The sequence below is a fragment of the Helianthus annuus genome, chromosome 13 (genome assembly GCF_002127325.2).
Source record: "Helianthus annuus cultivar XRQ/B chromosome 13, HanXRQr2.0-SUNRISE, whole genome shotgun sequence".
NCBI lineage: Eukaryota > Viridiplantae > Streptophyta > Magnoliopsida > Asterales > Asteraceae > Helianthus > Helianthus annuus.
Genome location: NC_035445.2, coordinates 153,218,502 through 153,231,113, shown reverse-complemented (window position 1 = coordinate 153,231,113; position 12,612 = coordinate 153,218,502). Strand labels below are relative to the sequence as shown.

At 40.0% G+C, this 12,612-nt stretch overlaps 1 protein-coding gene across 1 annotated transcript; it reads right to left on the bottom strand.

Moving 5' to 3' along the window:
- Positions 1-2,928: 2,928 nt before the first annotated feature.
- LOC110899816 (protein SHORT-ROOT) lies at positions 2,929-4,771 on the bottom strand. The gene has a single exon (XM_022146705.2). It carries the CDS (start codon positions 4,710-4,712, stop codon positions 3,444-3,446), a length of 1,269 nt encoding a protein of 422 aa, XP_022002397.1. The 5' UTR covers positions 4,713-4,771; the 3' UTR covers positions 2,929-3,443.
- Between the last annotated feature and the right edge of the window lie 7,841 nt (positions 4,772-12,612).

The following is a 12,612-nucleotide window of genomic DNA, read 5'->3' as shown; positions in this document are numbered from 1 at the left end:
ATCACCTACGCAGTGAATGTCCTCAGCCAATTTGTGACAGACCCTCGCAAGAACCACATGGATGCAGCAACTAGAGTTCTGCGGTACTTGAAATCGACTCCAGGGCAAGGTATATTGTTACCAAAAGAAGGTGGCATGAACTTATTGTCATATTGTGATGCAGATTGGTTAGGATGCCCTTTGTTAAGAAAGTCTCGAACTGGTTACTTATTGTCTCTCGGAGGAGCGCCCATATCATGGAAGTCAAAGAAGCAATCAGTAGTTTCAAGATCATCTGCAGAAGCAGAGTACAGAGCCATAGCTACTACTGTCAGCGAGGTGATTTGGGTAAGGTGGATGTTGAGTGAATTATAGATGCTAAACAAGGAGAACCAACTGTTTTGTTCTGCGATAACCAGGCGGCTAGGCATATAGCGAACAATCCAGTCTTCCATGAGAGAACAAAGCACGTAGAGATGGATTGTTACTTTGTCCGTGAAAGAGTTGAAAGCAGAGAAGTTGAACCAGTTTATATTAGCTCCAAAAATCAAATTACAGATTTGTTAACCAAGCCCCTTGGAGCTCAGCACCTCAACTCTCTACTGAGCAAGTTGGGCATTCGAAATCTACATGCTCCAACTTCAGGGGGAGCATTGAGAATGCATTATTTTGTGCATAATTATCTCTCCTTGTTTCCCTCTCAATCAAAGATCCATGCATAACTCCAGCCATTATTTTAATTCTCTTTTATTAGTTTCCTTTGTTTGGTATATTGTATTGCCTATTTAAGGCCTATTCTTCTTTGTATTTGATTATCAGAAAAAGGCATATGCCAAATGAATAAAAACTCTGAGTACCAATTTCTATATTTTTCTCTTTCTTGTGTTTTGATTTGTTTCCTAATTTTTCTCATGGCCGTCGTTGTTCCACGGAGCAAGCCGACCATTCACCTTCTTGGGCGTATGTCTCAAGACAATGCCACCATTCCAGGGGCATGTTGTATGTAGGAACCAGGCGAGGGTGAATATCCGACTCCATCATAGATTATCATACCAATGAATGTTTTCTGTGTTAGCCATAATGAATAAGTTCACAGATTTGTTTTTGATTGTCCCAGTAGAGACTTGCAATCAGGGAACTTATCTTGAAATTCTTCCTAGCCAAGCACTCTTAATTACATAGGATACCCACTAACTTCTCACTTTCTTGGAAGTGATCACTTATAATAAAATGGTTATCAAGTGTAAAATTTAAACAAGGTTTAGTTCTCACTTCATGGTCTCTTGCTCAATCTTTTGAGATGTAGATTTGATTAGGTATAATCACCCAAGTATGTCATAAAAGTCTTATGTGTATTTTTGCTTTTTGCAAGAGATGAGCTAAAGTACTCTAACAATGATTATATAATAGTCTCAAAAGAGAGAATAGAAATTCATCATGTATGCCCTTACCAAGTAAAGACGTTTTGTTTCATTGAATTTTGATCTAGAAAGGAGAAATCAATGATAGCAAAAATAGATAAGTATGTCCTTACCAAGTAAAGAGGTTTTGTTTCATTTCAAGTTAAATGACCACTTTTCCATTTGTCTAAATCAACTTTGCTGTTTTTTTTTTTTTTTTGCTTTTAGTTTGAAGAACTCTTTCTTGCATGATATTTCTTTTAGACTTCTTTGATTTTGTAATTATTATACATATATTTTTTTGCAAGACTTAGTCTTACAAAAGTACCATTAATAAAACATATACCTTAACTTTAATTCGATTCGTTATTATAAATTCTTGAATGGTTATATTTTTTTTTCCCTTTTCTTCAACTGGATTATATATCATTTTTGTTGTTTAGCCGTTGTTCAAATATATACATGCATTTATTTTTTAACTTGGTTTTGAAAAACCGTACATAGGGTATGGTCAATCAATGGCCGAACCGTACGTGAAATTGATCGTAGACTTGTTGTTTGTTGTAATTAGTGGCGGATCTAGAAAATCCTTATAGGGGTAACGTTTCAAAAAAAAGCTAACGAAATCGAAAAACATAAAAAAAAACGTCAAAACTTTCCAAAATTTACCCTACCGTCGGAGCGTTAAGGGGTAGCGAGGGCTACCCCTTATTATATGGTAGGTCCGCCCCTAGCTGTAGTTCCTGTAAATTTTGAATGTTCTTTGGACTAACGTTCTACCTTTGTCAATTATGTAAATTTCTTCTTATAAGTGTTGGAGCAGAATTGAGATAGAAGCTCTGTGGTCAATCTGTGATTGTTGTGCCGCATGGTCATTAACACACATTTTGTGAATATGTTCGTTAAGATGTTTGGTTGATAAAGGGGTTAAGAGATTTGTGTACGAACACATCCACACTAAAAAGCATTAGACCTTTTGTTTTCACACAAATCCCTCCACATATCAATCTTGATAAAAAAAACTTTTTTGACATAACATATAATTATAAGTTTGTAGGTAGGTGAAAATACATTCTTTAGGATACACAGGTATAAAAGAATCAACGAATCTGATTCTGCGTAATTTGTTATGTATAGACGAAATATATATTTTTTTTCGGGATACACTATTTTAGAGACGAAGAGCATAAAAGGTAGATAACATATCAAATACTAGTTATTTATGGTATATTTTTTTCTGGACTAAACTATGTTACCAACAGTTAAATCATGAAACTCGAGCAAGTCGTGTATCTTATAGTGGTATATATTTTGTTCTTACAACTATATCCTTCAACCTAGAGGGTGCGGGTTAAGTGTCACGTAAGAAGACAAATAGAATGAGTAATGTAAATATGCATATCTACAAATTTCGTTTCTATTTAATAATTAAAAATATATATCGCAAACTTATATATAGTTGAACTTTTCAATTCTTGGTTACCTTAAAACAAGAAGAAAAAAATAAATCAAACCAACCTTTTAGAATTACCTTAAAACAAGAAGAAAAAAATAAATCAAACCAACTTTTTAGAAAAAAATAAATACATATATGGAAAAGGACTTCAATCTAATAGAAAGATAAATACATATATGGAAAAGGACTTCAATCTAAGAACACACCAATAAACATAAAATATAAAGCACAAACTCAAAACACTTTAGGACATCAAGAAAAGCTAAAAAAGCATTATAGAAACCACCCACACTTAAAGTGCCTGCAAATATACTCATCTAGTCATCTTCATGACATTGATCTTTACTATTTTCTATAAATAAAAACACTACATCTTCTTCTATCTATCTTCAACCTTCAAATCCGAAAATCCACACATGAGTTTTAACTTTTAATGAACCTTCAAATTAGGGTTTTAATGAATATGGTGGATCATGTTGATACCCTTTTAGTTTGTATCATGTTGGCACCAACTTACATACTACATGTTCAAGCAACAAGATTTGAAGCTAATTGAGCACCAACATTATCTACGCATGAAAAAGCATGCAACTTGAGTTCTTTCTTGATTAGGGTTTCCAAGCTGAAGCCCATACAACTGGTTCATCTTTCCAAGCTAACAATATTCCTGAACCCGAATTTGAATTTGAATTCGGATCGGTTTGATCAATCGCGAGAGACCATCCGGTTCGGTACCTCTTTAGTAAGGCTTTAACATCATCCACAACATCATCACTAAACCCTACATGTGAAAAAAGCTCATTGAGCCTCTCACACCATTGGTTTCCTTTCTCTCTTCTTTCACAATCTCCTAAACCAATATTATGTTTATCATCACACGACAAAACCCTAACGATGCTCCTTGAACACTCACGTTCCAACATCAAACGTTCGTTACTAGTGGGAGTGAAGCTTTCATCCAACATCTCAAAGTACAAAGTGTAGTACCTTAAGCACTCATCAAAACACTTGACAAAATCACTTCTTGAGCTAGTAAAATCGGCTTCTTCTTCGACTATGGTTACTACTCGAGGGTTTAACGATCGAAAAAGCCGAATAACATCTCCCCTTTCCTCAACTTCAACCCTTCTCAAAGCTCCAATACAATTCACAGCAATAGCTTCATCATCTTGAACACCTAACTCTTCTTTAGTAAACTTCCCTAACGGCTTATTCGATCCGTTAATCACGTTAAACGCGAATGGGACACCCATCAACCTCGCAAATTTCTCCATCCTTTGAGTGATTTCCTTCATAACCGAACGAACCATGGCCGCGGTGACAACCACGGTTAGCTTTAAACTAGGAGTCTCATCGGTTCGAGTCGCTAAAGCCTCTAGCAAAGTAGGCCATTGGGTGCATAGCGTGTTGCTAATATCAATAATATGAAGCTTAGTCTCACCATCAAAGGCTTCCAAGATAGCACCATTAGATGCAACATGACCAAAAGTTGTCCAAGGTGAAACCTCTTGGAATTTGAGTATTAACTTTCTTGCGGAATCAAAGCAATGGCTTTTATCAGCAACCGAAACCAAAGTCTTGTAACACCGTTGACCGGATTCGGTTGCTTTGCAAAAGAGTGCTTGCAAGAAGTAATAAGCTAGTTTTTGATCACAATCACCATAAGGTGAAGAGAGTTCATTTAACATCCATAAAAGGTGGTTGATCTTGCCGGAATCTTTGTCCGAGATGGCTTGGGCACACTCTCGGAGAAGTTTGGCAGCCCATTTATCGTCATCCGGGCAGGTCTCGGTGCCGCCAGAGTCGGAGTATGGGTGGTGTTTGGTGGTGGCTTGATGGTGGCTTGTGTAGGGAGAGAGGTGGGTTGTTCTCTCCATTGAAAGTTTGTGTGTGAATGAGTAGTGTTTGTTGTGATTGGCTTTCAACGCTTTTCATTATACGACTTGGCCGTCTCCGAAGTGCTAACTTTGAAAACGACAAAATATTTAGGTTTTTATAATTTTTACAAGTTGTTAGATTTGTATTGATTGTTTGTTTGTTTTTGATAATATTATTATGGGATGTGCTAATCATTAGCTTGTTTATGATTAACATGTAGTTAATAAGTCGTTTTTTTTTAAAAAAAAATAGTAAACTATAACTTATAGTAGTTTAATTATATACATAATATATCATAAAATGATTTCTATCAAACTAGTTGATAATATATCTTTTGGTATTTGTATTTTGTAGCTGCCTCCTTGCATTGGTTGAATGGGGCCGACTCTTTTTAAAATGTTATGTGACAACACCACTTTAACAAATGCAAGCTTTATTTATATGCATGTCACATCCCATTATAGTAAAGAATAATAATTTTTTCAAATAACTAATTAATTTAAAAATAACTTTTTATGCTTGAAAAGGCAGAAATATTCTTTGTTTTAATTATAAACTTTTAAGTTAACTTTTAATTTTAATTTTAATAATAATAACTAGGGTGAAGTTACAATAGGAAGTTTATTTGGTTAAGAAGGCTAGAAAGTGATCTTGATCATCCATTTAGTTAATCAAGTACTAAGATTAAATGATGGAAATTGAAGGGAAGAAAAGAAACGCGTGAGTTTGTTTAAGGCATTCTAGTCAATCCAAGCCAATAGTTTCTCTCTCCTCCAATTCCCCCCCCCATTTTTTAAACGTTAATAACTCTTTCATACGCCATTATTTTTTTATAAAAATTGCATCAAAAAAACGAGCGTTTTTTATCTTTAAAACGAGTATACTATTGCTATATTTTCAAAAAAAAAAAAAAATTAAAACCCAGTTGCGTAAAACGCAATAGAAAAACCCCCAGTTACGTAAAACGCAATGAAAAAAAACCTAAAAATGACATTTCTCTAAAACGCAATGCACCAAAAACACAAAGAAATGACTTATTTGTAAAACGCAATGGCCAGAAAACACAAAGAAATGTCTTATTTCTAAAACGCAATAGCCTAAAAACTCAAAAGAAAATGTACTTTCTAAAACGTAAAGGACTAAAAACACATAAAAATGTGTTTTACCTAAAACGCAATGCACCAAAAACACATAAAAATGTGTTTTTACCTAAAACGCAATGCACCAAAAACACAAAGAAATGTTTTATTTGTAAAACGCAATGGCCAGAAAACACTTAAAATGTCTGTTTTCTAAAACGCAATGGACTGAAAATGTGACAACTCGAGTTTCTGACTTTCACTTTCGCATTAAATGCGCGTTGACTTTGACTGTTTAGTAGTTGACTTGTTGGATTTGTAATTGTACGCGTTGTGTTTTAATGAAACGTGTTGTCATTGTGCATACATGTAACTACTTGTGGTTGTAAAAGATAATATTGGAATTATTATTTATTACACTTAGTCTAGATCACGAAACATGGCATACTGTTCGAAGGATTCGAAGGACCACGAAAGATATCCTTCGATTCGAAGGATCAGCTTTCGGTTCGAAGGATCTCGAAACATATCCTTCGACCAAGGACCCTATCCTTCGACATCTTTCGGCCCAGCCTTTCTGATGGGCTTGGCCCATTTCTGTGATACGTTTATATACGTGATACATGCAAACCGGCAGTTATTTTTCAAAACCCTAGTGCTATTGTGTGTGTGTGACGGCATATAGCAAACCTACTCTCTGTTCGAAGGATTCCATACCGTAATCCAGATTTCCGGTTAGTGTGATGTTGTTTATGATGCTTTGATTTCATGATTTATAAATTGTCTTGCAATATATTGTTAGTATGTTAATCGGATCTGTTTTGATGATGTTCAATGATGATGTCTTGTGGATTGGCCATGATAACCGGATATGTATGTTGGTATTGCAATATGTCGTTTGCGTGTTAACCGGAATATGTATGTTAATCGGATGTAGGTTAATCGAATTGATCATATTGTAATCGGACATGTTTATGTAATCGGCACCTATGTGTAAATCGGATAGTTTGAATGATTTTGTTATTCAGATTAGGGTTCTTGATAAACATGGGAATCATGCTTGTTTGATCTTGTTGATGCTAATTGATTTGTGAAATTGGTGTTAATTGATAATCAGTTAGGAAAAACTTGGAAACTTTGAGAAAAAACGTAACTGACATTCCGTAACTGATGTTCATCGAAAGATATTAGTAATCGAAACATAGCTGTGACCGAAAGATACCTGTCCTTCGAAACATAGGTGTTGACCGAAGGATAGCATTGACCGAACCATAGTAGTGTTGACCGAAGGATAGCTTTGACCGAAAGATAGTGTGTTGACCGAAACATAATCTGTGTGCCGAAGGATAACTATGTCGAAACATAGCTGATGTGTCGAAAGATAACCATGAATCGTAAGATGCTAACTGTGTATCGATAGATGTGTCGAAACATATTTGTGATGGTTGTGATAATTGTTAGACCGAAGGATGAGCAATATATCGAAGGATGGGTAAATGTGAATCGAATGATAGTTAATGATTAAATGCGAAATGATACGTGATGTGCCGATATGCAAACTGACTGTTATGTGAACATTAAATTGCATGCGTATCATTGTGAACATGAACTGATTTGTTATACGTGCATACAATAGGACGTGATTAATCACTTGTGAGTGCATAACCTAGCATACCGAGCAAACCAAGGTGAGTTCACACAGCCAAGGCATGGGTTCCCAGGGTGGGAATGGGTTGGATGATTATTTGTGCATACTTTGATATTATAACGAACGATTAAACTGTTGATGCTTACGAACTGCCTTCGCACACACCCTGGTCGGTAAAGACTATGGTCGCGAACGAACTACTCAACTGCCTTCGCACACACCCTGGTCGGTAAAGACTATGGTCGCGAATTGATTAACCGCCTTCGCACACACCCTGGTCGGTAAAGACTATGGTCGCGAACTATACGAACCCAATCTTCGCACACCTGCCTGGGAGGCCGCGATGGAACTAATCATATGGAACGTAACGATTAAACCATTACTCACACAATACGATATTGAACTTTAAACTGTGAACTCGCTCAACTAGTTTGTTGATTATCTGCTGCATGCCTTGCAGGACCTTAGGTACTTATGGAGCTTGCACTGGAGGAGCGGGACGTTGTGGGCAGTGGATTATGAACGCTATGTTTAAACATTTCGAATAATTGAACTTATGGTTTACTTGGGTTATTCACTTATGCTTCCGCTACTGATACTATGTTTGTTTTGAAACATCAATTGTATTGAATGAGGTTTTACGAACTACTTTATTTATGTTATGCTATGTTCAATATGATTGATGGCTTGATCCTGGTCAGTCACGCTCCCAAGCGGTGGTACTCCGCGTGTGGGATTTTGGGGGTGTGACAGATTGGTATCAGAGCCATTGGTTATAGAGAACTTGGTTTTAATATGGGAAAACGTTTTATTAAAACCAGACTATAACCAGAACAGTGCTCTCAACGATCCACAACGACGCTTCGCTCCACGTGCAAGACTCAACTTCCTAGGTAATAAGGTTTATGTTTATTGCCTACATGCTAGAATTTGCATAGAACTTTGCTCATAGTATGCTTACATTACTTGCTCACAACTTGTCATTGCATGAGAATACTTATGTGCTTACACTCTTCTGTCATCGCACTACTCGCGAACCTTTCTCACTTATGTTGCCTTTGATGTGAAGATCAATGGCCGCACGAATTACCATGACTCAAGCCCAGCTAGAGGCTCTCGTTGCTGCGGCAGTTGCAGCCGCCCAAGCAGGTAGTATATCCTGCGGTATAGATTCATACAAGGATCTTTAGATCCTACAATAATTCTCGTATTTAACCTTGTCCTATTCGTACACAATAGGTCAACCCGCTCAGCAACAACCTGCGTGTACCTTCAAGACTTTCATGGACTGTCGTCCTAGCTCGTTCAGTGGCACGGAGGGGGCAGTCGGACTCCTCCACTGGTTTGAAAAGATCGAGTCGGTTTTCGAAATGTGTGAATGCCCTGAGGCTCGCAGGGTGAAGTTCGCCACTGGCACACTTGAAGGGATTGCGCTCACTTGGTGGAACGCACAAGTGCAGATCTTAGGGTTGGCAGCTGCTAACGCCACACCCTGGAATGAATTCAAAGAACTGATCAAGAGAGAATACTGCACTAGAGAAGACATTCACAAGTTGGAGGATGAGTTGTACAACTTGAAGATGGTGGGTTCAGAGATTGAAGCTTACACCAAGAGGTCGAACGAGTTGGCTGTGCTATGTCCAACCATGGTAGACCCACCATACAAGCGCATTGAGTTGTATCTCAAGGGGCTTGTACCAGAGATTCAGAGCCACGTTACCTCGGCTAACCTCAACAACATTCAGGAGATCCAGCGTCTCGCTCATCGCATCACTGATCAGGCAGTGGATCAGAATAAACTGCCGAAGCGTGTCGGCGCTACTGCTACAGCTGTTACTTCAGTCACCCCCACTGCTGCTACTTCTGCCACACCCAGCGAGAATAAAAGAAAGTGGGACGGGGATTCCAGCAGGGGATCAGCGTCTGTTCAGTCCCAAACTCAGCAACGTCGCACCAACGATTACCAGAGTCCGAGTCAGCAATCATCGGGCAGTCAGGGACATAGTGGTTATAAGGGAAATCACCCGTGGTGTAACAGGTGCAACAAACACCACAGTGGAAGATGTCGCAGAAGTCAATGTCAAAGATGTCACAAGCCGGGTCATGAGGCTAAAGATTGTAGAAGCTCGCGTCCAGCAAACCAGCACCAGCAACTTCCACCGCCAGCTCCACAGAATCAGCAGCAGCCACAGCGTGGAAACCGGGGGTGTTTCCAGTGTGGGGCTGAAGGTCACTACAAACGCGATTGCCCTCAGTTGAACCAGAATCGCAATAACAACAACAACCAGGGCAACGGGAATAACAACAATAATCAGAACAACGGGGGAAACAACAACAACAACGGCAATGAAGCTCGAGGTCGTGCTTTTGTGTTGGGTCGAGGAGATGCAGTGAATGATCCCAATGTGGTTATGGGTAAGTTTCTTCTCGACGATATTTATGTTACTGTCTTATTTGATTCGGGTGCTGATACAAGTTATATGTCATTGAAAATGAGTAAATTATTAAAACGTACACCAACACCCCTAGACACCAAACACGTCGTAGAACTAGCTAATGGTAAAAGTGTAGAAGCCGCACAGGTAGTCAAGGGTTGTAGTATTGTTCTAGCGGGTCAGACTTTCTCGATTGATCTCATACCCATAGTTTTGGGTAGTTTCGACGTCGTCATCGGTATGGATTGGCTATCCCAACATCATGCGGAGATCTTATGCAAAGAAAAGGTTATACGTATTCCTCGCTCCAGTCAGGAACCTCTCGAGGTACAAGGTGACAAGAGTGGTGCTGTGGTTGGCATCATCTCTTACTTAAAGGCGCAGAAATGTTTACGAAAGGGACATACTGCCATTCTGGCACTTGTCACTGACGCATCAGCAAAGGAAAAGAAGCTAGAGGATATCCCAGTTGTACGTGACTTCCCTCAGGTGTTTCCTGAAGATTTACCAGGCTTACCGCCTCATCGTCAAGTCGAGTTTCAGATCGAATTGGCACCTGGAGCAGCGCCAATAGCCCGCGCACCGTATCGTTTAGCTCCAACCGAACTGGAAGAACTGTCAAAGCAGCTACAAGAGCTCTTGGAAAAGGGCTTTATTCGTCCAAGCTCTTCGCCTTGGGGAGCTCCAGTGTTATTTGTGAAGAAGAAAGACGGTACGTTCAGGATGTGTATCGACTACCGTGAACTCAACAAGGTGACGGTGAAGAACCGTTATCCTCTTCCACGCATAGATGACTTATTCGACCAGTTGCAAGGGTCGTGTTACTATTCCAAGATCGATTTGAGGTCAGGGTATCATCAGCTGAGAGTCCGGGATGAGGACGTCTCCAAAACTGCTTTCAGAACTCGTTATGGTCACTACGAGTTTCTGGTCATGCCATTCGGGCTTACAAACGCACCTGCAGTCTTCATGGATCTCATGAACAGGGTGTGCAAACCGTATCTCGACAAGTTCGTCATCGTTTTCATCGACGACATTTTGATTTACTCCAAGAATCAGGAGGAGCATGAGCAGCATCTACGTATTATCTTGGAACTTCTTCGAAAAGAGCAACTGTACGCAAAGTTTTCAAAATGCGACTTCTGGCTTCGTGAAGTCCACTTCTTAGGCCATGTGGTGAACAAGGATGGGATTCATGTCGATCCATCCAAGGTTGATTCGATCAGAAACTGGCCAGCACCGCGTACACCGACAGAAATACGCCAATTCTTGGGTTTGGCGGGTTACTACAGGCGATTTATTAAAGACTTCTCAAAGATCGCGCAACCACTTACTATGCTAACACAGAAAGGTGTCGTTTACAGATGGGGTAATACGCAAGAGACCGCTTTTCAGTACTTAAAGGATAGGCTTTGCAGCGCACCTATTCTCTCATTGCCAGAGGGCACAGATGACTTCGTGGTATACTGTGACGCATCTATACAGGGTCTGGGTTGTGTATTGATGCAGCGTGATAAAGTTATTGCCTACGCCTCTCGGCAACTCAAGGTTCATGAACGGAACTACACGACGCACGATTTAGAGCTGGGAGCTGTTGTTTTCGCGCTTAAGATATGGCGACACTACCTGTACGGTACCAGGTGCACGATTTACACCGATCACAGGAGTCTCGAGCATATTCTTAAGCAAAAGGATTTGAATATGCGTCAACGGAGATGGGTTGAACTTCTAAACGACTATGAATGCGCCATCAAGTATCATCCAGGCAAGGCCAATGTTGTGGCTGATGCCCTCAGTCGGAAAGACACTCTACCTAAGCGCGTGCGAGCGCTACAACTTACTATTCAGTCCAGTCTTCCTGCACAGATACGAGCTGCTCAGATAGAAGCACTAAAACCCGAAAACGTCAAGGCTGAAGCCTTGCGCGGTTCAAGGCAACAAATGGAACAAAAGGAAGACGGCGCCTACTATGTAACGGGGCGTATTTGGGTCCCACTTTATGGCGGCTTACGCGAACTTGTGATGGATGAAGCGCACAAGTCTCGCTACTCGGTACATCCAGGGTCGGATAAGATGTACCACGATATCAGAACAACTTATTGGTGGCCAAACATGAAAGCTCTTATCGCAACTTACGTCGGCAAGTGCTTAACTTGTGCAAGGGTTAAAATCGAGTACCAGAAACCATCAGGCCTGCTTCAGCAGCCTAAGATACCGCAATGGAAATGGGAAGAAATTTCCATGGATTTTGTTACGGGCTTACCTAGATCCCAGCGTGGGAATGACACTATTTGGGTGATCGTTGATCGGCTCACAAAGTCTGCTCACTTCTTGGCTATCAAAGAAACGGATAAGTTTTCTACCCTAGCAGACATCTACATGAAAGAAGTTGTTTCGAGGCACGGAGTGCCCACCTCTATCATTTCGGATCGCGATGCACGATTCACGTCAGAGCTTTGGCAAGCGATGCACAAATCTTTCGGCTCACGGTTAGACATGAGCACAGCATATCATCCTCAGACGGATGGGCAGTCTGAGCGAACTATCCAAACCCTTGAAGACATGCTTCGGGCATGTGTTATTGATTTCGGCAACGGCTGGGAAAAGCATCTCCCTTTGGTGGAGTTCTCGTACAATAACAGTTACCATACCAGCATTCAAGCCGCTCCATTTGAGGCATTGTACGGACGTAAATGCCGGTCACCTCTCTGTTGGGCGGAGGTGGGGGATAGTCAAA